General features: G+C 41.3%; 2 protein-coding genes across 4 annotated transcripts in view; one reads left to right on the forward strand and one right to left on the reverse strand.

Annotated features, from left to right (window-relative positions):
• Positions 1 to 861: 861 nt before the first annotated feature.
• On the forward strand, positions 862 to 9,747 carry LOC137172411 (ATP-dependent RNA helicase DHX8-like). The gene is made up of 23 exons (XM_067576825.1): positions 862 to 1,054; positions 1,161 to 1,246; positions 1,339 to 1,405; positions 1,502 to 1,593; positions 2,147 to 2,253; positions 2,393 to 2,722; positions 2,932 to 3,076; positions 3,350 to 3,541; positions 3,642 to 3,729; positions 3,824 to 3,921; positions 4,440 to 4,587; positions 5,129 to 5,310; positions 5,486 to 5,680; positions 6,060 to 6,245; positions 6,364 to 6,574; positions 6,698 to 6,879; positions 7,074 to 7,214; positions 7,334 to 7,489; positions 7,757 to 7,894; positions 8,015 to 8,143; positions 8,293 to 8,489; positions 8,817 to 8,996; positions 9,219 to 9,747. The coding sequence occupies exons 1-23, from the start codon at positions 952 to 954 to the stop codon at positions 9,436 to 9,438; spliced, it is 3,573 nt and encodes a 1,190-aa protein (XP_067432926.1). The 5' UTR covers positions 862 to 951; the 3' UTR covers positions 9,439 to 9,747.
• A 519-nt stretch (positions 9,748 to 10,266) lies between these two features.
• Positions 10,267 to 26,265, reverse strand: part of etv4 (ETS variant transcription factor 4) — a 31,738-nt gene continuing 15,739 nt past the window's right edge. For 2 of the 3 annotated variants that reach the window (XM_067576827.1, XM_067576826.1), the window contains exons 5-12: positions 21,161 to 21,290; positions 19,944 to 20,126; positions 19,200 to 19,624; positions 16,098 to 16,166; positions 15,312 to 15,359; positions 13,998 to 14,170; positions 11,855 to 11,956; positions 10,267 to 10,769 (exon numbers count right to left, since the gene is read on the reverse strand). In XM_067576827.1, coding sequence (XP_067432928.1) covers positions 10,542 to 10,769; positions 11,855 to 11,956; positions 13,998 to 14,170; positions 15,312 to 15,359; positions 16,098 to 16,166; positions 19,200 to 19,624; positions 19,944 to 20,126; positions 21,161 to 21,290 — 1,358 coding nt within the window. In that variant the 3' untranslated portion in view covers positions 10,267 to 10,541. Of the gene's footprint in view, positions 10,770 to 11,854; positions 11,957 to 13,997; positions 14,171 to 15,311; positions 15,360 to 16,097; positions 16,167 to 19,199; positions 19,625 to 19,943; positions 20,127 to 21,160; positions 21,291 to 25,800; positions 25,922 to 26,265 lie in introns of those variants that run through there. The other variant, XM_067576828.1, reaches the window with a different exon arrangement.

Genomic DNA, 26,265 nt, shown 5'->3' on the forward strand with positions numbered 1-26,265 from the left:
ACATCAGTCAAAATCGCTACATATTGTATTTGCTAAAACTATTTCCTAATAAACATCTTGTGCCTCGACCAAGCAAATAAAAGTAGATGAAAAACTAGATTATACATACACAACTCACACTGAAGTCAAGTACAAAATTGTGCAAAACTTCACTCTGTCCAGATGTACCTATACTTTATCTTTAGTCAGGTGGAAGAGGGAGCTATCTAGTATCTAGCAGTTAGACATTTGAAATATAAAAGTGTGTTTTAAGGATTTTCTTGAGTTAATTGTACTTATTTTGTGGAAAAACCATATCTGACATATGATTATTCCAAGTTGACTATTTATATATATGTTAAAATATGTCTGGAAGCGGATCTTTAAATCAAAGTAGCAATACACCAATGTGAAAATACCTTTACAAGTAAAGAGCCTGCATTCAGAAGTTTAGTTAAGTAAGTTATGGAAGTATCATCAGGTAAATGTACTTTAAATATCAAAAGAAAAGGATAAATGACCCTCTTAGTGTTGGTATGTTATGAGATTGCTACCACTGATGCATTTCAATGCTGCAGCTGGTCGAGGTGGAGCTAAATTAAACTACTTCATACATTACTCGGTAGTTAAATCTAGTTTTGCATGAAAAAAAATAATTTACAAGTTAACTATAATGACTACAGCTATCATATAAATGTAGCGGAGTAAAAACTATTTGATTCTGAAATGGAGTAGAAGCTTAAGTACAGTACTTACAGTAAAAGTTTAAATGTGGTCTTACTTCATTTAACACCCATTCAAATGTAAATACCGTTTATTACAGTACTGTTAATTACTCTGCTGGCCGGCGGGGGGCAGCAGCACTGAAGTATTTCGATGACGCTCAAATTAAAGAAGGAGAAGAAGAAGAAGCAAAACAAACAGGAGGAATGGCCCTTAATTGTATATAGATTTACATGTAGTCAATGAATAATGGCATCTTCAGACGAAATAAAACGTCTTGAATATTTATCCTTGGTGTCCAAGGTGTGCACGGAGTTGGAAAATCATCTGGGAATTAGCGAAAAAGATCTGGGTAACGTACGATACATGCTAACACTTAACAGGTAACGTTACAGTTACGTTAATGTGACTAAATTAGCATGTGTAGCTAAACACCAGTTGCTTTTTTTTTTTTGCAGCTGAATTTATTATCAGCCTGGCTGAAAAACACCCGACATTTGAGGAGTTTAAAGCCGCCCTGACAGAAAATGGAGCAGATTTTACAGTATGTGTTTAACAAAAACGACCACCTCAATGTTTGTTTACTGCTTATATGGCATTGTGTTTTATCTCTAAGCTCATATTTGTTGTTTTCAGGATACTCTCATTGGTAATTTACTCAGACTTATTCATACTATGCGACCATCACCGTCTACAAGTAAAGGTACAGAGAGTTTTTATATGTTTTATATAATAATACTGTATGTTTTGCAGCTGTAGCCCAACTGTTAAATCATTTCTTCTCTGTGGTTTGTGACAGCACCCCAGCCAGAGGTTAAACCAAAGAGTGAGAAGGATAAGCTGAAAGAGAAATATCCTGCTTTATGTAAACCAGATGATGCTGTGTGGAGGGTAAGACACTTTCCTCGAAGAGAATGAAAGCTTTCTTCTCTCGTTTTTAATTACATCTTTGCATCCTCTGGTAAACCTCTAAAGTAAAATACAACTCTTGGTCTGTGGGAGAATCAGCACTGGCTTGAATAAATAACTGACCTTGTTGATAAAGTTCAGAGGCAACTAGTTTTGCAGTGTTTATAGAGTTATGGAGCTGTTTAAAGTTTCAATGATTAGTCGATTAATCGATTTGTTATCAACTATTATATTAATCACCAGCTATTTTGATTACCGCTTAATGTTTTTGAGTCATTTTTTATGAAAAAAATGTCCAAACTCTTTGATTCTAGATTCTCAAATGTGAATATTTTCTGGTTTCTTAAGTCTTCTTTGACAGTAAACTGAATATCTTTAGGTTGTGAGCTCTTGGTTGGGACAAAACAAGACATTTGATGATGTCATCTTTAACCAATTGATTAATTGAGAAACTAGACAGATTAATTCATAATGAAAAAAAAATCATTAGTTGCAGCCCTGGAGCTGCTGTCATTAATTATTACCTCTCCATCAGATTCCACCTCACCACACGGATAAAGATGATGAGCAGGTTGCTGCAGAAGCCATGAAGGAGTTGGAGATGCTTATGCCTAACGTCTCTGGGACAAGTTCTGATTACAGGTAATTAAAATCATTTTCTGTCCCAAAAGTGGATACCCGCCATTTGGAAAAGAAGTGATGATTGATTGATGATTTAAGTAAAAATACATTGACATCATTTTGGATTAGAAAATAGACCTTTTTCTCACATCCTCCTCAGGCCAGGCAGGAATTTGCACAGCGACAGAAGTCGAGACACAGACAGAGAGAGCGGACGTCAGCGAAGTCGTTCACGCTCCAGATCGAGAGAACGTGATGGAGAAACAAACCACAAGCGCAGGAGGAAACGGCCGTCTCGTTGGAGCGACCGACCTCCGAGCCCACCCAGAGACAACGACAACAACAACAAGGAGGACAGAGACTCAGACTGCTGCCATGATAGACTTGTAGATCGGCCGCTGTCAGACCAGCCTGTTGTTGGCACCGTCTACAACGGCAAAATCAGTAGTATTATGCAGTTTGGCTGTTTTGTGCAGCTAGAGGGCCTCAGGTTGGTAAACTACATTTTTACAGCTTTTTTTTAAGTTATAATCCTAAAGAAACATGTGCTCACTTTGATAAACAAAACAAATGCATCCCCTTACTGACATGTTGCATTCAGGTTTGTTTTTCCAGTTTATGACTATAATTTTCTTTACTGTTTTGGACGTGATCCTTCTGTAAAACCTGTCGTGTATATAACCACGTTCTTCTCTGCAGAAAGCGCTGGGAGGGCCTGGTGCATATCTCAGAGTTGCGCAAAGAAGGACGTATAGCAAATGTGGCCGATGTCGTCACCAAAGGCCAAAAGGTGAAGGTCAAAGTGCTGTCGTTCACTGGAACCAAGGCCAGCCTCAGCATGAAGGTGAGACAAGTGTAGAAATTTGTTTTATCTTTTGTTCCCCAGCCGCTTAAAGGCTAACCAGGTGATTTTAAAAAAAGAAGGACATGACACTTACCCACGCTGCAAAATATTTTACTTACAAAATTGATGGTTTTTAGTTATTTCATATATTGTTTCCAATTTTTCAGACAATCAAAGGATACTGTAGTACTTTTTGTGAAGCAGTAAAAACCCAAACCAGCTGGTAACATTAGTTGTGTTTAAAAATTGCAAAAACACCTTTCATGTTGCCAGGATGTAGACCAGGAGACAGGGGAGGACCTGAACCCCAACAGAAGGAGGAACCTTGACACTGGAGTTGGAGACGAAGCAATGAGGAACCCCGACCGCCCCATTGAAGCGAGCGTGCTGGAAATGGAGGAAAACTCAACGGAGCGCAAAAGGCTCGCCAAGATAACAGACCTTGAGAAATGGGAGATAAAACAGGTATTCATCAAACACAAAACGGAATCTTTAGGGGTTCCTCAGGGGTGAAATCTTCATAAATCATCCACTTTATTTAAAACAACATTTCCCCCCAATTCAGATGATTGCTGCCAATGTACTTCCTAAGGAAGAGTTCCCAGAATTTGACGAGGAAACGGGGATCCTTCCCAACATAGATGACGATGAAGGTAAAATCCTATGTTTTGTTCTTAATTTTTTTTTTTTTCAAATTTAAAATAACACTGCATAATAATGTCTCTATTATAACTATTCTGTCAACAGATGAGGAAATAGAGGTTGATCTGGTTGAAGAGGAACCACCATTCCTGAAAGGACAGACTAAGTGGACCATGAACATGAGCCCAGTCAAAATAGTAAAGGTATATATCTCTGCTCCAGAATGTTTCTGTGGTGCATAAATCAGTGCAGATTGATCTGAGCAGGTAAAGAAAGTAAGAGATGCTACGTTTCTGTTTCCTGTGTGTGATTTGACAACGGCAATGACACTCAGAGCAGCGTAGAAAAGAAAAAGAAACTGCATATGTAAGACTCATTGCCTGGAGTATCAGAGGCAGCCATTGCTTTCCTTGCCTGTAGAGGGTGCACAGTACTGCTGCTTTTCTTGCCAGTTGTTGCCATAGGTCTGACTGAGCCTGGAGGCATGAAACTCCTGGAACTGCAGCTCTGCAGTGGGATGATATTGGCCTGGTTTGGCTGTGGAAAGTGTGCATCACTGTTTACTTGTTAATCTTCATTTACTGTAAAAGTAGATCGTATCACCAGAAGTACATACGGGAATCTGTATGTTTGTGTTATAAATACTGATGCTGTCTGACAAAATGTTTTCTACCTGATTCTCTGTCCTGACGGTGTTTGGTGTTTTCATTTTGTCCGTTAGAATCCAGACGGCTCTCTTTCCCAAGCAGCCATGATGCAGAGCGCTTTGGCAAAGGAGAGGAGAGAGATAAAGCAGGCGGTCCGTGCAGCAGAGATGGACTCCATCCCTACTGGTCTCAACAAGCACTGGATCGACCCTATGCCTGATTGTTAGTACCTGGACTACACGTTTGTAATATCCCATCCAACAATTTATAAATCTGTCAGTGTGATATCTTTCAGTAATATTCAAGCATCAGTAGAACAAACTTAAATCTTTTTTTTGGCACAAATACAACTTTCAAACGGAAGCTAATTAAAAAACAAAAACGATCTCTGTTGTGTGGAAGAGATTTCAAATTTAGAAAATAACATTTTGACATCTGTCTTGTGCCAGGCCTATTACAGTATTACACTGTAACCCGGCCACGGCTGGAGATGGTTATCTGGCTTCAGTATGAGTTTACACTGGCACACAGAGACATAACACACTGTGTCTTCCGTGGCTTGAGGGGGTATCGGAGGCTTTACAAGTTTCCTTCCAGCTGGTCACTACCTCTGACTCATAGTTTAATACAAAAAGATCTTGTTGGGAAGTTCATTATCGTGGCCTTTCATCTTAATTAATCAAAATAGTAGACTGCAGGAGGTCGGGATGGATCTTGCCCGGAACTTTACGTTGACCCATATCACTGCTCCTCTCCCGCACAGATGATGGAAGACAGATCGCTGCCAACATGAGAGGCATCGGCGCTATGCCTATTGATCTTCCAGAGTGGAAAAGATACGCCTTCGGAGGGAACCAGGTGTCGTATGGCAAGAAGACAGAACTTTCAATCCTGCAGCAGAGAGAGAGCCTGCCTATTTTTAAACTCAAGGAACAGCTCATTCAGGTACGAGCAGTGGTGAGATGACTTTCAGGGTGTAAGTGATACTGAGTTATTAGACATAAAGTGGGAAGTTATAGGAGGACTAAATGAGAAAGGGGAGCTGACTTTTGAAAGATGTCTCAAAGGCCCTTAAGAAATGCACTTTCATAGCTCACCAGTTCATTCTTTCTCTTTACAGGCTGTCCACGATAATCAGATCTTGATTGTAGTTGGAGAAACTGGTTCCGGTAAGACCACGCAGATCACCCAGTACCTGGCAGAGGCGGGTTACACTGCCCGGGGGAAGATTGGTTGTACCCAGCCCCGTCGTGTGGCTGCCATGTCAGTGGCTAAGAGAGTCTCTGAGGAGTACGGTTGCCGTCTAGGCCAAGAGGTAATTGATGTATATTCATGCTAATAATACAGCTTTTCTCATTATTGTAGCATTTGATTGTTCAATGTAAGCATTAAAGTTTTAAAACCTCCAAAAAATTGTAGACGAGAGTTAAAAATTCATGAAATCTTGTTCACTGTGAACACGAAACAGGAGGAATGGTGGAATATTTCATCAATCTACTACTTAAAGACTGCTCAAAATCAACTATACTGTCAGACTATTCTTAATATTCATTAATGCCATAATAATAATTCCACTTTCACACCAATGACGATTCATACCTAAGCTGGGGTTGGTTTAGGGCCTTTTTCATTGTTAAATACATAACCTCCAATTTGTCAGTAACTATAATTATTTTCTTCCTTGTTACTTTCAGGTGGGTTACACCATTCGTTTTGAGGACTGCACCAGTACAGAGACGGTAATCAAGTACATGACCCATGGTATGCTGCAGAGGGAGTGTCTGATAGACCCAGACATGAGTCTATATTCCCTCATCATGCTAGACGAGGCCCACGAGAGAACAATCCACACCGATGTGCTGTTCGGCCTGCTCAAGAAGGTATTTCTCATTCTAAAAACCATCCATAATTTAAAATGACATAGTAAATGACTTAATTACATGCCAAAATACTGTATGTAATTATCTCATGTACGTGTGCCTGCTCTGTCTTTCTTAGACGATACAGAAACGCAAAGACATGAAGCTGATCGTGTCCTCGGCGACACTGGATGCTGTCAAGTTCTCCCAGTATTTCTTTGAAGCTCCCATCTTCACCATCCCAGGAAGAACTTTCCCAGTAGAGATCCTCTACACCAAAGAGCCTGAGACAGATTACCTGGATGCCAGTCTCATCACTGTTATGCAGATCCATCTGTCTGAGCCTCCAGGTACGGTTGCTTCAAAAAGAGGATTCATTAAACCAGTGATGAATATTTTAAGATACTTTATACATGTTTATACATCTTTTAATGATCCTTTATGTTAAAAAAATGTTCCCGTCCTTTCTCCAGGTGACATCTTGGTGTTTCTGACCGGACAGGAAGAGATCGACACCGCTTGTGAGATCCTGTATGAGCGAATGAAGTCACTGGGGCCTGATGTTCCTGAACTGATTATTCTGCCCGTCTATTCCGCCCTGCCCAGTGAGATGCAGACACGGATATTTGACCCTGCACCTCCAGGCAGCAGAAAGGTAATAGACTGCACTGGTGACTACAGGTTATCATACAACTATCTTTCTTTAAATAGAATTTGAATGTAGTCACCTTTTGATGACTTTATGTTTAGTCCAAAAGCTCAAACAGAGCTTTTTAAAGCCCAGTCATACACCATAAAATGAATACATGTTTATATTCTCGCATTTTTGTTTCTTTTGCTCACTACCAGGTCATCATTGCCACAAACATTGCTGAGACGTCTCTGACTATTGATGGAATATACTACGTGGTGGATCCAGGCTTTGTTAAGCAGATTGTGTATAATTCCAAGACTGGCATTGATCAGCTTGTGGTGACTCCCATATCACAGGTTAAACATTTTAAAACATCCTTATTAATCATTTTACATGTGTCCCCTTCTTTAATCATTCGATAGATGAACATCTTTTTCCACGATAGTCCTTTAAAAACTCCTCACTTTCTTTTCAGGCTCAGGCCAAGCAGAGGGCAGGTCGAGCCGGCAGAACAGGTCCAGGGAAGTGTTACAGGCTCTACACAGAGAGAGCTTACAGAGACGAGATGCTCGTATCCAACGTACCTGAGATCCAGAGAACCAACTTGGCCAGCACTGTGCTGTCTCTGAAGGTAATGTAGTAGTTTCATGTTTGGCTAACACTTTCATGAATCAATCTCCATCTGTCAAATTGCTTTTGGGGTTTTGATAGACGTTGGATAAATGATACATACAGTATGACAGTAAGAACTACTACAATGCGGGCTGCTCAATCCCTCTCCTTGTAATCTATCACAAGACATTTTAATTCAAACACTCTTCATTGTTGTGCAGTTATTAAAGAATGTGCTTCTATTTTTGTAATTCTAATTTCTCTGGTGCTCTCCTTGCCTCCCCAGGCCATGGGTATTAATGACCTCCTCGCATTTGACTTCATGGACGCTCCTCCAATGGAGACTCTGATCACAGCCATGGAGCAACTCTACACTCTTGGAGCTTTGGATGATGAAGGCTTACTAACACGGCTGGGTAGAAGGGTGAGGAGAATAGGAAAATTCCTGCTTCCATTGCTCTCAAATGACATATCTGGAATAGGGTTGTTTACCAATTTATAAAGTTGGTCTGCAGTTTGATTAATATCGGCCTTTATTGTTCAGATGGCTGAGTTCCCTCTGGAGCCGATGCTGTGTAAGATGTTGATCATGTCCGTCCATCTGGGCTGCAGTGAAGAGATGCTCACCATCGTGTCCATGTTGTCTGTTCAGAACATCTTTTACAGACCAAAGGTATGTGACTTTGCATCACAAAAGTCATGCTGACCACATTATAATGATACACAGAAGTTCATAAGCTCCCATTATAAAATGCAACAACATGATAAAGCTTAACATGTATTGTATCAGAACAAAACAAAATTCAATCCTTCCATTTGCAGGACAAACAGGCCCAGGCTGACCAGAGAAAGGCAAAGTTCTTCCAGCTCGAAGGAGACCATCTTACGCTACTGGCTGTCTACAACTCCTGGAAGAACAACAAGTTCTCCAACCCCTGGTGTTTTGAGAACTTCATCCAGGCTCGCTCCTTAAAGAGAGCCCAGGACATCCGCAAGCAGATGCTGAGCATCATGGACAGGTAATCCACGTATTAAATTCAACTGTGATTTGATTTAATTTCCCCCTGTGTGAAACTGAGAAAATGAAACCGTATGCTACTGATAGAGTAAACAAAGGCCGTACTTTTATTTTTTTTAATGTGTAAGCAGAAGCTTAGCAGTGTAAGTGATACATAAAAAATATACAGCAATGTACTTGAATCCATGGCAGGTTAGGGGAAAAAAATCACACCTTTCACCTCAATCGAACAGTCTTATGAAAAAAATATAATTTGGGTTCAGATAACAGATAATACAGATACAGATTTTCACTGCAGTGCACAAATATTAAGTATTATATTCCTCAGGCACAAGTTGGACGTGGTATCTTGCGGGACAGCTACGATGCGGGTCCAGAAAGCTATTTGCAGCGGTTTCTTCAGGAACGCTGCCAGAAAGCACCCTCAGGATGGTTACCGTACCCTGATTGACCAGCAGGTGGTGTACCTTCACCCCTCAAGCACTCTCTTTAACCGCCAACCAGAATGGTGAGTCCTCAATGCACACTGCAGGGCTGATCTGATGAATAGTCTCATCTGACATTGTGTCCAGGTGGCTTTGGTCTGTCTTTGGCTCTAAATCATTGACTGTCACAATCCAACAAGTGGCAACTATCCTCACAATCAAGTAGGATCAATACAATTTAAGTGATTATATTGTGTTGATGTCATTATTCTGTATTTTTGTCTTCGATATTGTATCTTCTGCAGGCTTGTATACCACGAGTTGGTGCTAACCACCAAGGAGTACATGCGGGAGGTGACCACCATCGACCCTCGCTGGCTGGTGGAGTTCGCTCCGGCTTTCTACAGAGTCGGTGACCCTACACGCCTCAGTCGGCAGAAGAGGCAGCAGAAACTGGAACCTCTTTACAACCGTTACGAGGAACCCAACGCGTGGAGAATCTCCCGTGCGTTCAGGCGACGGTGAAAATCTCCTGTGCTTCATGCTCATACATGGTGGACTGTGTTGTGCATTCTCAGTCAGCTAATGGCTGAAAAAGACACTTTAGTTCCATATTTCTATTTCACTTTGTTAAAGCCAGACCTTTGACTGTACAAGTGGTGATTAAACTTTAATTGTTAAGTCTTAACTCAGTTCAGTAACACTTATTTTGTGAGCTATGTCATAACCAGTATGAGGTGTTTATGAGAGCTGGTCAACATTTCCTATATTGTATTTTTTAGAAAAAAAATAAAAAGGTGATTTCAAATTTTTTTTAAATTAACTGCAGATGAACACTGGATGCACTTTTATTTGCATTTTGCATTTGCATATTTGTCTGATTTATCCATTATCTTGTTTGCATGGATAAATACGCAGTATTTAATCAGTGTGTGAGTAAGGTGTTAGGTTGAAGTGTTGTTTCATTTGACATTTGTGTTCTTCAAAGTTTGATGAGAAGATTGATAAATATTTCGCTACCGCTAGCAGCTGGTTAGCTAAGCATAGCACTGCTTAGCATAGCTAAGCAAAACTGGAAAAAACGGGGAAACAAATAGCTTGGCTCTGTCAAATGGTCACATAATCCACCTTTTACCTCCTGCCTTCAAGCTCACTGATGAACATGTTGTACCTGGTTTGTTTAATCTTTAAAAAAAGATGACTATGATCAGTTGCATGACCCACCTCGGTCACAAAAGTGGTAAAAAGCAGAGAAGTTAAAAAAAAATACTGTGAATCTGTCATGAACCATAAAACATCACATGCGATGGACTACAAAAACACAGGAAAGAATAGTCTAGACTTCATGTTGGGTATTATTATGGGTATTTATTAAGCAATCTCTTCAACCACAGTCATGTTTATGGATTGAGTAGGCCTCAGATGTGAGAGGAATGCAGCTCTTAAAAACAAAACAAAAAAAAAAATCCCTAATGAGATTAATTTAAAACAAAAACACCATAGCCTTATATACAAGTGGATGGGGTGGGCATGTGCAAGAGGTGCGTGGGGACTCGGGGGGGTGTGTATGATGATGGGTTGGTATAACAGGAAGATTTCTGAGGGTGGGGGAAGGATGGGGACTGGCTTTAGTACATGTAGCCTTTGGAGTAGGGCTGGGGGCCCATGTTTTGGGGGGCTTGTTCTGTGGTGTAGGGCACTCCCTCATCCAGGTGGGACAGGGGCACTGTGTCCTCCTCGTTGACATAGCGCTCAAACTCGGCCTTCAGGCTGGGCCGCTGATTGTCGGGGAAGGCCAGGGAGATGAGGGCCTCGGGCTCACAGACAAACTTGTAAACATAGCGCTCCCCTGCCACCTGCGGAGAGAGGAAATGGCTTGAGTCATATAAGAATGTACGTTTAAAAAACACACCCTCAACTTCTTTTTTTTTTTTTTCCAGGTGTGCAGTTGTTTATTTAAGTCATACAGGCGCACAGATCTTACGGTCTGTCTTTGCCTGGCCCTAGTCTTATCTTATTTCTCCCTGTTTAGATTTCATCCAGTAAATGAGCAGATCTGCGTCACAAAAGTGCAGCGGATGCAGTGACCTAATTATCAACTGACGTATGTGACTCAGTTGTGATTGGAAAGGATTTAGTGGGATTGAGTAGCATTTAATTTGACTAATATACAGCATGTCATTAGGCACAATATGTAACTATGATCACTGCAACCTAGTTTTGCTTATTTCATTGTGGTCATTCTAAATGTGTGTAATTATTATATATTGACATCGGTGATGATGTATATCACATGAAGGACAAAGGTTTAGGCTTGAGGCCCAAGAGCATAAAATGAGTACCAGTTTCTCAAAAGGAACCCTGGTATGTAAACTAATGGCTTTATTAATACTTAATATATCATTAAATAATGCTTCATAGATCACTTAAAGCATTCATAAGAGTTTTTGGGCTGGCAGGCTGATGTTTATCCTCCTCAAGCATAGTTTTGTTGGTCTTTTTAGCTAGCTCTTTGATTCATGAGGACGACTCCTCTAATGGACAGTTAGCCCATTCATTCTGGGAGAGAGCTGCAGTGCATCTGGACTACAGTCCATATATTAACAACTTACTAACATTTGCAACTGCAGACTTGATGAATTGTTTTAAAAGCCCTAATGTTGCATGCTAGAGGAAGATAAACACCATCCCAAAAGCTGTTCTTATTAATGGCTTCTAACTGATCTGTAAAGCATTAGAAAATGACTAAAAGCCATTAGTTACAACTTATAAACCTTTTATAAAGGGTGGTACCATAAAGTGAAACGTGTTGAAGTTACCTTACTATGAAAACATATGAAAGGAAACTTAGGCAAACATCAGGTTTAAAGGACTGTAATGTTTGGGCATTTTATAGTCCAAATTCTCAGAGCTTGCAATATAAATAGAGTGTGTTTTGTACCTTCTGCATGATTCCCTTCTCGTAGTAATAGCGCAGAGAGCGACTGAGCTTGTCATAGTTCATGGCTGGACGGTTCTTCTGCATGCCCCACAGCCTGGCAACCTGAGGAGAGGGAGAACAAGGAGGCAGGGGGAAGGGGAGAAGACGGGAGAAACGGCTGTGGTTACTTTTCTGATATAGTTCAGCTTCGGTGAGGTTCATTCAAAGGTGAGAGGTTCCTTGCATGCGTTAGAAGGGCTTAAAGAATATAGCCTTCCTCAAATGACACGTCAACATATGAAAATTGTTTGTGTCAGCATTTTTTTTTCTCCCCAGAGTTCATATTCCAAAAATCATAATCAGACACAGTTGGGGTTATTTTCACACTGTGACCACTAGGGGTCCTCGGTGACAAGTCAAAAGTCCTCTCTGCTGTTCAACTCAACAGCGTCAACATGCCAAGACCAGAGCCAGTCCCCACATGTGGATTCACTTCCTTTTTATGTAACCCATTACCACTTGAATGCAACCAGAGTCCCACAGTGTTCGCAGTGAAATAGGAGTCATGGCTGGTTGTCAGAGGCAGGCCATGAAATACAGTCCCAACCTAAAATTGAACTCCCAGCTGATGAGGGACCACTAACTCTGATAGAAAATTAGTATCTCACAACCCCACACAGTCAAAGAGGAAGTAGATCAAATCATTTTGTAACTGTGAACGCACATTATGTTGACAAACACCATCTCAGATATTGAGGAAACTGTAAAGCTGGGGGAGGAGAGGGAGAGACGCTGAGATTCATGACTCAGGAAGAGACAGGTTGTATCCCACAGTGGCCATCCAGCCAGCAGCCCTGTTTGATCTCTGAGTGTGCTCTCAGCCCTAATTGCTCTTGTAAAACTCTTACCCCATTCATTTTTAATGTACAGTAAAAAGATAATGGAAAACACAGTACAGGCCTATCCATATTAGGACTCACCTAAATGGACGCCGTCTGATGCATCCAGTCAAATTGCACAGTCTTAAACATCGCGAAAATGTCTCGACTACAGAAATGCGAGGAGGTGAGAGAGAACAGGGTGTGTTGGAGGATTCTGCGATAGCGCTTGTCCTTCATTTATCAATCCACCGTTCCATGTGTTGAATAATGAATGGAGGACTAATGGAAGATGGATCAGAGAATAGACCTATAAGGGAAAGTGGCCAAATCTCACTTCTAATCACTCTAATCTGCATAGCGCTAACAAATTCATTCCGAGAATAACTCCTGTGCTCTTCTTATCAGATTTATATTAACATCATGATCTCTATCAACACTTCACTATCTGTGGAGAAGGCCATACAGTCCTGTGAGCTAAAAATAATGCTGGTGCACTTTAAATGGTACAGCTCTTTAATCCAAACATTTAAAGTGATATCACTGAAGTTTTCATTGAAAGAGGTCCATTTTTTTTGCTGTAAACACCTTCTTCCACCATCATAAATAGAGCTACAACTAATGATTATTGTTTTCAGCCCGCAACTAAAAGATATTCAGTTTATTATCATACAACACTAAATAAACCAGGAAATATTCACATTTGAGAAGTTGGAATCAGAGAATTTAGATATTTTTTCTTAAAAAATTACACATAACAACTAATCTATTAATCAACTAATTGTTGCAGCTCTAATTATAAACCTTAACCACTATACATGTTGTAAGATGATGTATCATTAATGGCTGCTGGATGGTTGCTCCAAAAGAAATCTCAAACTGTATTGAATTTAATTCAGAAAGTCTCAGTTTCTTAATACTAAAATGCAAATTTTTCCCCACAAGAAATTTTGGTCTGAAAATCAAAAAATCTTAAAGAGAGGTACTGTACAGTATTTGTTAGTGACCTCGGCCTTTCACACTGGATTTGAGGCTCCAGTGATACCAATTGTGTTTTATATTGTGCTCAATTAACCCAAATTCAAGCTTTAATATATTCCTTTAGAGATCTAATAATATGTCACAGCCTCCACATCAGTGTTGTCTACAGTCTATCTATGGTCATTATTTATTACTCATGATACAGTGAAGGATCTGCTTTTTTAATTCTGTTGTTTGGAGACACAATTGTTCTCTGTCCAAAGGAGGAAAAGATTAAAAGTAAGACAGATTCAGATGTGCAGTACCTCTTCGGGTTCAATGAGTTTGAATTCCATGCCGCGGCCAGTCCAGGCGATGAAATGGGCATTGCCCGGGTCGTCCAGCAGGGCCACCAGGAACTGCCAGAGCTGCAAAGAGCCACGGCGCTGGTAAGGTGTGCCCTCGCGAAAAACACCACCCCCTTCCTGCTTCACCTCACCTGCACGAGGAGCAGAGAGACTGGAGGTCAGTGTGTTCATGGGCTGTGTTCACATACGGCTGTTTTTGTATTACAATTGGACCGAGAGTCACTGAATCTTACAAGCTTATGATGCAATTCAAACATTTTTGTAGCTTCAGTTGCGCTGTGCTTTCTCCACCAGCTATGTTGGTGACATTTGATACATTTTCGTCACAATCTGCAACCGTGCGTAAAGATTCAATCAATAAATTAGGCTCTAATGGTTTTTATATTGCATGTACAAACAAGGAAAGTTTGACTAATAACAGCTGGGGCCAGTACATCAGCAAGTCATCTAATCTTGATGTTTCATGTTTGCATACTGACGCAAACTGAATCAAATGCCTATTAACAACAGCCTATCAAATTGACCACTAAAAAGGCAACAGTGGGTTGAGTTGAGACAGAAATAGGAACATTTTGAGAAGAATTTTAGAAAACTAAGTCCTAAAAAAGAAATATAGATACAAAGCACAGATATTAAAACAAGAACTGGAGGAGAGGAATTTTGAGAGGAATTTTAGAAGACTAAGTCCTAAAAAAGAAAGGTATTTTAGGTATATTAAAACAAAAACAGGATTTATACTATTTGGGATATAAAAGACTACCATGATAGGTGAGGCAATATAGGTAAATGGACACAGATTCGTGTTTGCCTGTCGTTGTTTACTGGTTATTGGATATGTTGTACACAAGTGTGGGAACATGAGAAGCTCAGCTAAGTTACTGGTGTTGTCTCTTGGAGAAGTTGCACACTTCACTGGTTCAACCAGTGCTGACACCCTCGGGCTCTCCACTCAATCTCCTTTAAAGTCAATCACTGACACCAACAACACCATGGGAAACTGTTTGTCTCTGTTCTGACTGTGACAGAGGAGCCCTGCATCGTGTGCACGGAGAAACCAAAACCCACTAAGTAAGATTCTGAGTACGCAAAAGATCCATGTACCTCTTACACAAGGAACTCTGACGTCTATGATTGGAGTGGGTGGCTGTATGGCTTGTGTTTCTCTCTTTTACTTGCTGTCATTTAACTAAAACCTATCCCACTGAACTGTGCTCTGTGTGTGTGTGTGAGTGTGTGGGTGTGTGAGAATGCAGAATGATTTTAGCTACTCACCTTCGAACTTCTCGGGAACCACACGTGAGTCATTTTCAAACAGATAGCCTGCAAGACAAGGGGAAGATTGTGTTCGAATTTTAAGGGGTCTTGATCTCAGAGCACTAGGTTGTTCATTTGGGATCTGTGCCAAGCTTTGAATGCCATCCCAACAAAATACAAGGATCTATTCACGCATGAATAACTTTAAGCCAATAAGTGTGTACTCCTCTTTTACAAAAGCAGACTAGAGCACTTCACTAACAAGGAGAGGATTTCATAGTAGAGACATTTGAAAGGGATTGGAACTTTGCTCCCAATTTCAGGGCCTGTTAGCTTATCCTATAGGCCTTTAAGAGTCATTCTGAGGGTCCTATACTCTGAGTGTAATTAGTGAATGAGAATTACAATTAGCCAAAATGGTGTAACAAACAATGGAAGTGAATGGGAGGATTGTTTTCCATTTCTGCCGGGGAAAATCGTGTGCTTTTTCCAGGAGTAATGTTTATTCAGGGATTCTTGAGGCAGGGGTGAGGCGAGAGCCTCTGCCAATGGAAACATAGACACACTGCTGGTTAGCCAATGGAAACACGGACACTCTACGCCGGTTAGCCAATGACCGCAGAGCTCCAGCCAGTGAAGGCTCAATGTAGATAAAGCGCTGGAGAAGGAGGAGATTGGACACATGCAACTGCAGTATATTGACATTACTATGATTCCTACTGAGTTACAACTATGATTTGGCTTCTAAAGGGGGTAGAATAAGAAGATTTTCACAATTCAAACTGAAAATGCAAAACTGTTTACCTTCATTGCTGTGCTGGGGGTTTGGGTAGCCCTCATTGTGGTGGTACATAGAAGGACATCCAGGCACATCTGCAACAGAAACACAAATGGCTACTTGTCAAAATTTGTGTTTAATCCATCTGTTTTTCCATTCCCTGAAAAAAAATTTCCTAATTTACCCAAGAACAAAAAAATATTCTTTGACACTTTGCAGGAGCCAGAACTATGCATTATGTCAACCACCAATTTAAGTGGCAGAATGAACAAAGGCTCAATTGTTAAAGAAGAATCACTTTGTGTAAATCCGATCAGTGTGAGTGAGCCCAAACTTACTGCTTACTAAGCCAATATCAGCTTGAGAAAGTGGGTGTATTATATGGATATTTTGTGTGAGCACCCCGGACATTGCAAGGACAAACGCTACATTTATCATATCACTTCTCTTGTCTCTGGTGGTATTTTTAGGCTATGAGCAAGCACCTTCACCAGACCAGAAAAGTGTTACAGTATACAGTGTCTGCACTTTGTCTGGGCACATCATTGACTGACTCAAATAGCTAAATTTACCGAAATAGATTTTATATTCCTCCTCATAAACTTTCAAGCAAAAATTCTCTGCAAGTTGGGGCACTTGTAAAGAGCATTTAACGTGGTGTAATGAGCTCTGCAATCTGAAGGGTGTTGCTTAGGGTTTTGTGTTCCATTTCCTGTGACTGCTCTGTTCACCTTTGTGTGTGTGTTTATGTCTTTTATTTGGCTGTCTGTGCATACACAAAAGGTGTTCTACATGTGTTTGTTTGTTGGGTTATTATACTGTCTGTCACCTACACGAACGAGACGAGTGAGAGCATAAAAACTAAAAAGGTGCAGCTCTCTTGCCTCTGGCTCTGGCCATGACTCACTCCCAGGGAATGCAGCTGCAGCACTGTGATTGTGATAAGATGCCATTGGGGAAAATCAAACCCTCCATTCTGGGGCAGCAGCACTCGATCATACTGTAAATAATATGTCTGCCAGCAATGGCAGGCTCCCCCCAGGGAGTGATGGGTAGATTGGGTGTGAGTGCACCAGGGTTAATTGTGTACTGAGTGGCATGACCATTTGTGTCTTTCATGCGAAACAATAGCAGTGATTAAGTGATGGAATGCCAATTTGTATGTGAAACTTGGGAGTCTCATACTCGAGCCTGCTCTTAAAATGAGACTGTAGACTTGTGGCATTTGGCCGCCATTGTTCACATTGCAAAGATCAAAAGAAAACACTGGTGTTTTCTTTAATTGTTATTTACTTAACTTCTATTTTATGCTCCATTACCATTGTCCCATTACATGCCTATGACAATCTTATTTGGGACAGGTTTTCTTTCAAATTTAAATGACAATAAATGGATTACATAAATCAACAGGAGCCAACTTGGCAGCGTTGCCTTCATAAACTGTATTACAGTAATACCTTTGATTTGGTAGCAGGGTACATCCATTCAAATTTCCTTTGACATAAAATATCCGCTTAAAGAAACTATTTTTACAGAGACATTTACAGACACAGTTTAATTTTTTAAGACTACCTGGAATCCCATGACTAATCCTGTTAAAATTTTACATTTCTATTTGTGCCCTCCACTTACATCATCTATTTCATACACAGTTATAGAGTAGCTTTGCACAAACCCCCATTCTCCAGATTCAGTTAATTAGACAAAAGCATCTCCAGACTTCACCCTGCACTACCTGTATTGTGTAACTGTCTAGCTATGCAACAAAAGTATGATAATCTTTGATCTTTTAATGCTGTTCAGCCTCTGCAGTCGGTCAAACTCATATCAGAGATCACTTCTAAGGAAACCCCACCAATTTCAACTCCCTGCACCTCCCAGCAGTTATCCACAGAAAAACATCCTTTTGTACTTTTCCTCTTTCTTTCTCAAGGTTGTGCTGTGCCTTGTCAATGTTATCCACCCCCCTCCCTCCCCCATCAAAGGTGCAAGTGTAAAAACATAGTGGGTGAAAAGAATTAGGTTGCTTTTCCTTGGGTTTTTATTATGCATAAAGTATGCTGGTTTCAGCACTGGAAGGCATTCTTTGTAGCCATACACTGATGTGCATGTTGGTACTTTAAGTCCTATAGCAGCTTTAATACCTGTGAATGAGGACACAATGTATGTGAAGTGTTATATTTCTCACTGCTTGTTTTTTTTTTAATTCAGAGAGGCAAGTAGAAGAGCTGGTTTCCACTGGTAAAGCTTGTTGTTAAAGCGACTGAGCTGACTACCCCACCCCGTACCCCCCGTCACCCCCCACTCCTACCACTCCCTCCCCTCACCCAAAGCCCAGCCAGTGAGAGGTTCGGGTTACTGCGGCCACGCTCATTTTTCCATTATGAGTTCATCTGCCTGCAGAAAAAGGAAGCCGCTGGTGCAACCTGAAACCCCGGAGCACTCCACCAGGGACTCTAGTCTTTCCAGTGCCCTCCATTTTCTCAATGAAATTCCTCTACCTCTCTCTCTCACAGAGAACGGTGGAGGGAGGGAGTGGGGTAAGGAAGGAGGGAGGAGTGTAGCTGCAGCAGAAAAAAAAACAACTTTTTTTTTTTCTTTTCTTTGCAAAGTGTCAGAGAGTTGAAAGGAGGAGTTTTGGAGGCAGGGAGGGAGTTGGGTAGGAGTCTAGATACAGTGAAGTTTGTTTGCCTTTTGGACATTTTGTTCTTGAGTTAGCTATGCACACTGGGGAGGGTTTGTCTTCAAAGGGGCTTTTTTTGAGGCAGATTAAAATGCAAAATAACTCTTAAGAAATTTTAGTGTAAATTCTCATGTACATACTGTATTTGCTACACTCCCCTCAATGCTAAAATTAGATTTTTTTTTTAACACAAATTAGGTTAAGCTGATGTTCAGTTGTCCATATTTCTCTGTGCTTTTCAAATACAACCCAAAAGATACAAATTTGTACTGTTAGATCTTCAGTAACCTTGAGATATAATTGAATATTCTTCCATAGTGCTGAAACAGAGTGCAGCAGCATATTTCACTCACTTTGTATTAAAACTACCGTCTAATTGGAAAGTCACGACAAAACTGCCTTCTGCCTGCATCGCTTTTGACAACAGCTGTTCTGTATCACTCACCAGGTTCGTAGGTGTAGTCTGTGGGCTCCTGCTTGACCATCATGTGGGCTGGTGGGAACCTGTGTGGGTGCGGGTGTGAGTGTGGATGTGGGTGGGGGTGTGGGTGAGGTCCATGCACGTGCCCTTGTCCCGGTCCGGTCCCGTGCCCAGGCCCTGCCATGTGAGCCGCCCGCTCATACAACGGGTCCAGGTATTCTTGCTTAAAGCTCTGCTGCAGATAGGGCATGCAGGGGTCAGAGTGCTGCCGATGATAACCCCCAGCACCGCCGCCGCTGCCACCTCCACCCCCTGGCCCTCCGCCCCCGCCTCCACCGGCTCCACTGCTGCCATGTCCCGCTGGGGCAGATGGCATGCGCTGAAAGGCCTGGCCTGGTGGGGGGAACTGGGGGCACATGGGGTCTCCTGAAGGGCCTTGATACCTGGAACTGAGAAATGAGACAGAGCAGCTCATTTCAGGATCTCATAGTCGATGCTATATGCAAATAATAATAATATTCTTATGTTTATACTGTTAGAGAGAGATCATTTTTGACACATGTTGCTAGATTATCTTCCAAATTACTGTAGATATTCCTGAATGCAATGTCTCTGGATGAAATGTTATCATGCTGAACACAGCACCCCCACTTTTTAATGTTCATAAAATATCTGCTCTTCAGGATAACAGTTAAATTATTTCCATATTTATAAAATATCATGCATGTGGTGAATATCAGTCATATCAAGACTTTTGTGGTGTGTCACCTGGTGTTGATGGGGTAACTGTTGCTAGGCAGTGGCTGAGAGGTGGCAGCAGGGTTCATGTAGCCAGCATCGGGCCGTCCGGCAGTGGCAGGTTTCGGGGAGTAATGCTGCTGCATGGGAGACATGGGTGTCCCTGGGCATGAGCTCTTGGCTCCTCCTGCAGCCCTTTTTTGCTCATAGGCACTGAAAAAACATGAACACACTCATGAGGACACCCATCCATGCATAAAAGCACATGTTACAACATGGCTGCGCTGGGGAGGGGCACTAGGTTTACTAGCTTTTTTCAGTCAATACAACAAACAGAGCTAATGGTTTTTTGTTGGGGTGGGGAGGGGGGCGTTAGTGGTCAATATGTGGTCAGTGTTAGCTGTGCTGACTTATGCATGCCAGCTGATCACTGCTGGGTTTTTCATCATGTTATTACTACTGTTGTACAGTGATAGCTGTTGTTACTGAGAGGAGTAAAATAAAGACGATATTGTCTCTTTTACTCTGCCCTTTGTAATGTTGGATGTCAGTAAATGTGCAGGGAGACAATAATTCAGCCCTAATTTAATTTGAACCAATGTTCCAAATAAGCGCCCAAAAGCTTAAAGGAAGCTTAGCACAGACAGGAATTAGGAGGAGGAAATGTTCGTCTTTGCTCTTATCTAGAAACAAAAAAGTAGAAAAGCCAAAGACTGCATGTGAGGAAAAACTATGATTGTAAAAGTCTTAATCTCACTTTCCATTCATTTGTTTCTGACAGCACACTTATTTTCTAATTTATCTCTAGTGTTATCTAGCCATGCAGATAGTTTGTATGTCTCTAAGATTTCTGCCGCCACCCTAATACAATAGATGTGAATGGCAATTTGCAATTTGTGGTGCATTAAAAAATTATGTTTAAAAAAAATGCAACAGCAACATGTCTTTCCAGAGACAATGCCCTAGTTAATCTGGATAACTCAAAGACATGGCTGTGGACCATTTTCAGTGGGACTACTTTCTACTGAAGAAATAGTCCCTCTGAAAACTGCTGATAAGTTTGACGTGTGGAGAAACCAGAAAGCAAAACTATCTGCATGGCTAGATACCACGAGAGGTACGTGAGATGTTTTTATTTTGGCAAACTGATTCTTTAAGATATAAAATACATAAACACAGGGACTGTAAGACATGTCAGATGAAAAACACTGTACTATAGCACTTTTATGAGGAAAACCTGGAGGTACCTGGCATAAAGGCACTGCTCTCCACTTGGGTAGCTGAAGGTCTGCTTGTGGCTACAGGACTGGCTGGGGTCAGAGCCTGGGCTCTGGGGTTCCTTCTTGATAGTGACTGGAGGGCTGTGAAATGCCACCGCTACAATAGACAGTAAACAGAAAACAGAGATAAGAGTTGGCACACACAAACACGCTGTGCTTTGTATATTCTTTTCTCATTCAGCCCTGCCCGATACTACTGTAGTTTAGCTCAAAGGCAAACGCAAATACTTCTGTCTGCACAGGAATCTCTTTTACGTGCCAGCCAAAATGCTTAAGTGACTGTCAGCTGCAAAACACAGGGCAGCAGACAGACGCGTATAAACACACACTTGCAGACACACTGAGAAGTTTATGCACACAAAAACACACACGCTCACACACGACTGCATTCCAGCAGTCATTTAGAAGCCCAAAGTGTCCTCGCCCACTTTTCTTCACTCTTCCAGACACAACAGCAGCCAAAACTTCCTCTGTCAAAGTCAAGCTTAAAGCTAAACAACTCTACGGGCCAGAGAGATGTCTTTGGACTGATGAAAGCAAATGTCACACCTCTGTTAGAACAGCATATACACTGATTCTGTGTCACAGCATTCTTTCCTATTGGTATCCAGATGTTAGCCGTTGCTTGTACTTTGTTTTTTTGCCTTTGAGTAAAGATGATAAATTAAAAAGTAAGGGTGTGTGTGATAACCTGATAATGCCAGCCTTTCCCCCAAACCCAAAATATTTAGCTACTTTATGCCATTTGAGGTTTCCCCACAGGCATCCACTCAATCTCTTAACACACCGAACTGTCCATCAAGCTGGACTGCTGGAGGGGACCTTTGCTTTGACGGCCACAGAAACCACCCAAAGTGGAGCTTCAAACTGTGCCGAGGGCTTGTGTTTATTATGTGAGGGGAGGTTTTCACCCGGAGAACTGTACAGGATGTTTTTCTGGTCCCGACAGGGTAAACAGCAGCAGCTGTGCACTTCCAGCTGGGGAGGCCTGTATTTATGTGTGCGCATGTGTGCATGAGTGCGAGAGCACGCACTCGCGTGTGCGTAATAATAATCTCGGCGAATCGGTATCTGTATGTGTGTGCTTGCGAACGTGTGTCTGTGTATGCTCGAAAGTGTGTATTTCTGTGTGTCTGCAGTGGGTGTGGAGCTGACGGAGCAGGCCACACTGAAAGCTCAGCCCAGGTAATTACATACTGTAGTTCATTCACAAAAAAGGAGGAGAAAATATGTCTGGCTGACTGAATAAAGCCAGAAATGAGGCAGGAGATAGAGAGTGAAAAAAGACAGGGTTGAAATAAAAGTGAGAAAAGATTAGAGGGACCTACTTTTTGAACAGCTGTAACTCTGGCACTCGGGATTTTTCCTGAGTTTGGGATTGTTGGTCAGATAAAACAAGCAAATTCAAACTTCTGGGAAATTGTGATAATTCTGATAAGCATTTTTCTCTGTCTGACTTTTCATAGACTCAATAATATATTTGATTCGGAAAATTATCATAGTTTGAAGTAAAAATTTTAAAATAATCTTAACATGTCTTACATTCTTACAATTAAGGTTTAAAATGAGAGTGATTAGGTTGTGATGGTAATGAGATCCCTGATCAAACAGCTTTGGTGAGTCTTCATTCATGAATGCCTGTATAGTTTTGTGTAATAAAAACGGTTTAACGTTTTATCAAAATGAAAGTGAAAACTTTCAGTGATTCATGCTTCTGCTTTAACAGAGTTTATATTCCTCTCTCTCCTTTATTCCATTTCAACCTGTTTACCTTTGACTGAGAATGGGAACATGTATAAAGTTGAAAAAAAAAAAAAGAGTCTATCAATCAAACAGCACTGCTCATCATCATAACCTTCCTATTTTTGGTCTGTACTCACTCTCCCATGGCACCCAGGCAGGTGAGGAAGTGTTGGCTTTAGCAGAGGATCAACAGGATTAGCGAGCATTTACCCAGATTTCCCAGACAGACGCGAAGGGATTCCAGCCTCCTCTAAGTCTCCGACAGCTCGTCTGCTAGTACACAGAGGGTGGCACATGACTGCCGCTCTAATAATACTAGTGTGTTTGTCTATTGACATTCTCCTCTTTCTCGGCCATGGTCATGAACTGCAAACAATCGTCAGAGAGTGTACACAAGTCCAATCACAATGCGTCCAAGTGGAGCCACTAATGCGATTGGCAGGAATATTGCCCTTGATGTGGTTGTCGGTTTATGAGGATGTTCCATTTCAAACAGCTCGGCCTGGGAATGGCATCAGCTGTATTATGTGCGTGTGTGTGTTTGAGTGTGTGCGTAAGAGCTTTTTGTGTGTGACCTCTCTGGCATATTAATTAATCTGGTAAATGAGCATCCAACAGCTTTCTGTGTTTGTGTAGCTGCCTGTGATTGTGATTGCTATTTGTTGCCTAGCGCGCGTTTCCAATTAGACAGAGTTGGTTGATGTTCCGGTTAACAAATTCTCTAACAGGGAATACACCAATTTATAAAGCTATGATCAAGTATCCAAGCAGAAAATTAAAAACTTAATACATTTGATCCTGATTGGTACATATGAACATTGTGACATTTGTCACAATTTTGATAACCAAAGAAATTTAAGCAAAAGTAAGCATCTAGAGCCATGCTATTGGCTCTGTGAGGCTTGAGCTAAATGCTAATGTCAGCATGCTAATATGCTCACAATGACAATGCGAACATGCTGAGGTACTTTATTATACAAGTATACAAATTACAGCTTTCACCTGATGATGGCGCTAGATGAAAAGTCAGGAAATCACCAAACATTTTGCAATTCATCCTGAGGGCAACATCAACGTTTATACCTAATTTCATGACAATCCGTCTAACCGTTGTTGAGACATTTCACGCCAAACCACACACATCAACCCAATGGTGGCGCTAAATGAAAAGTCAGAGGATCAACAAAGACATTAGGATTTATTCTCTGAGGACCCTGAATGTCTGTACAAAATTTCATGGCAATCCATCCAACAGTTGTTGAAATACTCCAGTTTGGACCAAAGTTGTGGACCGAGAAATTGCCATCCCTAGAGCCACGTCATCAGCTTGGCTAAAAACATAATTTTGGAATAAATCCAACACCCAATTCCAAGAATAGTCCTTAAATTAAAACAAGCTCTGCTCTCCACCAACTACTACAGTAAATCTTCCTGTCCAAATGATGTCAAATTTGCTGCTAAAGTTTATAAGGTAGTGGCAGTCTTGTAAACGGATCCAGGGAGAGTGATGTTCTTCACCTTCTCCTCTCTTCCTGCTTTTATTTGGGGCAATATGACCTTCTCTCACTGCTTTGTTAAATGTTACATCACCCCTTCACAGAGATCCTCATATTTCATAGTTTCTTTTCTGCACTGGGGTGGGGGTGGGGGGGGGGTCGGTTCATGAACTTGAGCACAGAGCGTGATGAACCTGAAAGGTGTTTAGAACTGCAAAGACAGATTCAGTACACAATAGCTGTTGCCTTTTAAAGCTGAGAATTTTGAGATGACACAGAAGTGTGTACAGTAAAGTATATGTATATATGAGTATCTGGGCCTGTGGACGGGATGTATGCACTATCTCCTTCAGCACTAAGCGGACCGTGGCAGATTCTCAGCACCCCTTAAACTGATAAGGTCAAAGGGTTCTTCCTCATTCCAAACTTGTCTTATCTCCTCCTTCCTTATTTTGTGGTATTCTTGTATCGTCTCCCATTCACACCCTATTCTGAGCACTAACGTATAGAGATGACCCCGTGCTAAAGGCAGGGTGGAGATGGACTTTTACATATGTAAATGTTGGCTCTTAGAGGGGGAGGATGCAGGGTGAAAGGTGATGGTCATGGTTGAGTGCTTTAGGAAGTAGAGGGATCATTACATAGGGGGGTCCCATTCAACAGACACTCACCACAAACAAATCGCAGAAGCAAGGATGGCACCCCACCCCAGCACACACACACACTCACACACTCACACTCTTTTCTACACAATGGGCCCCTTAGCTGAGCCATACGGGAACATGTTGGGAAACACTATTGGATTCTTGTGGAATGCCTAAAAACACAACCAGTGCTGACAGAATGATATATTAAAACTGTTTGCACAAAAAACTGTGGTTTGCACATAAATAAGGATGATTTATTAGAGTACAGTATTGTGATTTTGATAAATTATATTTAAAATTCTACATTTTGTAGCCTTGAAGCAACAAGAGGGGAATAACACTTCAGTGTATAGTGATCAAAACATTTTAATATCACTATCGAATGAGCTGTTTCAAGCAGTTGACAAGACCTTGCTATGAACTCCCCCATCCTACTTTAGACAGAGTATTTCCTACCATTAAAGGCCCTGGTGTAGGGAAATCCAATCTGAAGACAGGAGTGGATCTGGAGAGTCTTACATTGAATGTTTATGTGCGACTTGGCCAAGTCTTAAGCCTCTGGAAGTCTGCAGCACACGACAGCCTCGCTCACAATAACTCATTGGACATCAGCCTCAGTGTCAAACAGGGTGACTGGATCTTACTAAACTGAGGAACATGTGAGCGTAATGTAAATATACACTTAATAGGTCCAATCATACAAATAAGTTTCAAGTCTTACCCTTAACTCCATCTCAGGGCTATCTGGAGATCTGGTTCATATCTCCCATGATATGTATTATACATTTGCGGTGTGAGTGGCACGTGGCCCCAGTATGCCGTGCAGACACTCTGAAAGCAAGCTGGAAAATGCGTGATAGGCTACACCTGGTTCTCCCACTCTTGGTAAACGACCCCTTATGTGGTGACGGATCAATAAAAACACAGATGCCAATTATGCCACAACGGTTTTCAAGGGTAAAAAGGAAGTTATTGACTCACACGAGTTGCAAATGACATTAGTTGCTTAGCTGAATACATGGCTCCGTTGTGGTGAGAGGGAGGCGTAATAGGGAAAAGCAACAGTGTAATTTTAAAGTATTTGACTGTCAACACATGCATTTTAAGTTAGTTGTAACCTATACTTTAATGTTCATTTTAAAGTTCTGCCGCAGTGTTTTGCTTTCTCAGACCAAGTTTGGGTGCA

This window comes from Thunnus thynnus, chromosome 20, assembly GCF_963924715.1.
Source record: "Thunnus thynnus chromosome 20, fThuThy2.1, whole genome shotgun sequence".
NCBI lineage: Eukaryota > Metazoa > Chordata > Actinopteri > Scombriformes > Scombridae > Thunnus > Thunnus thynnus.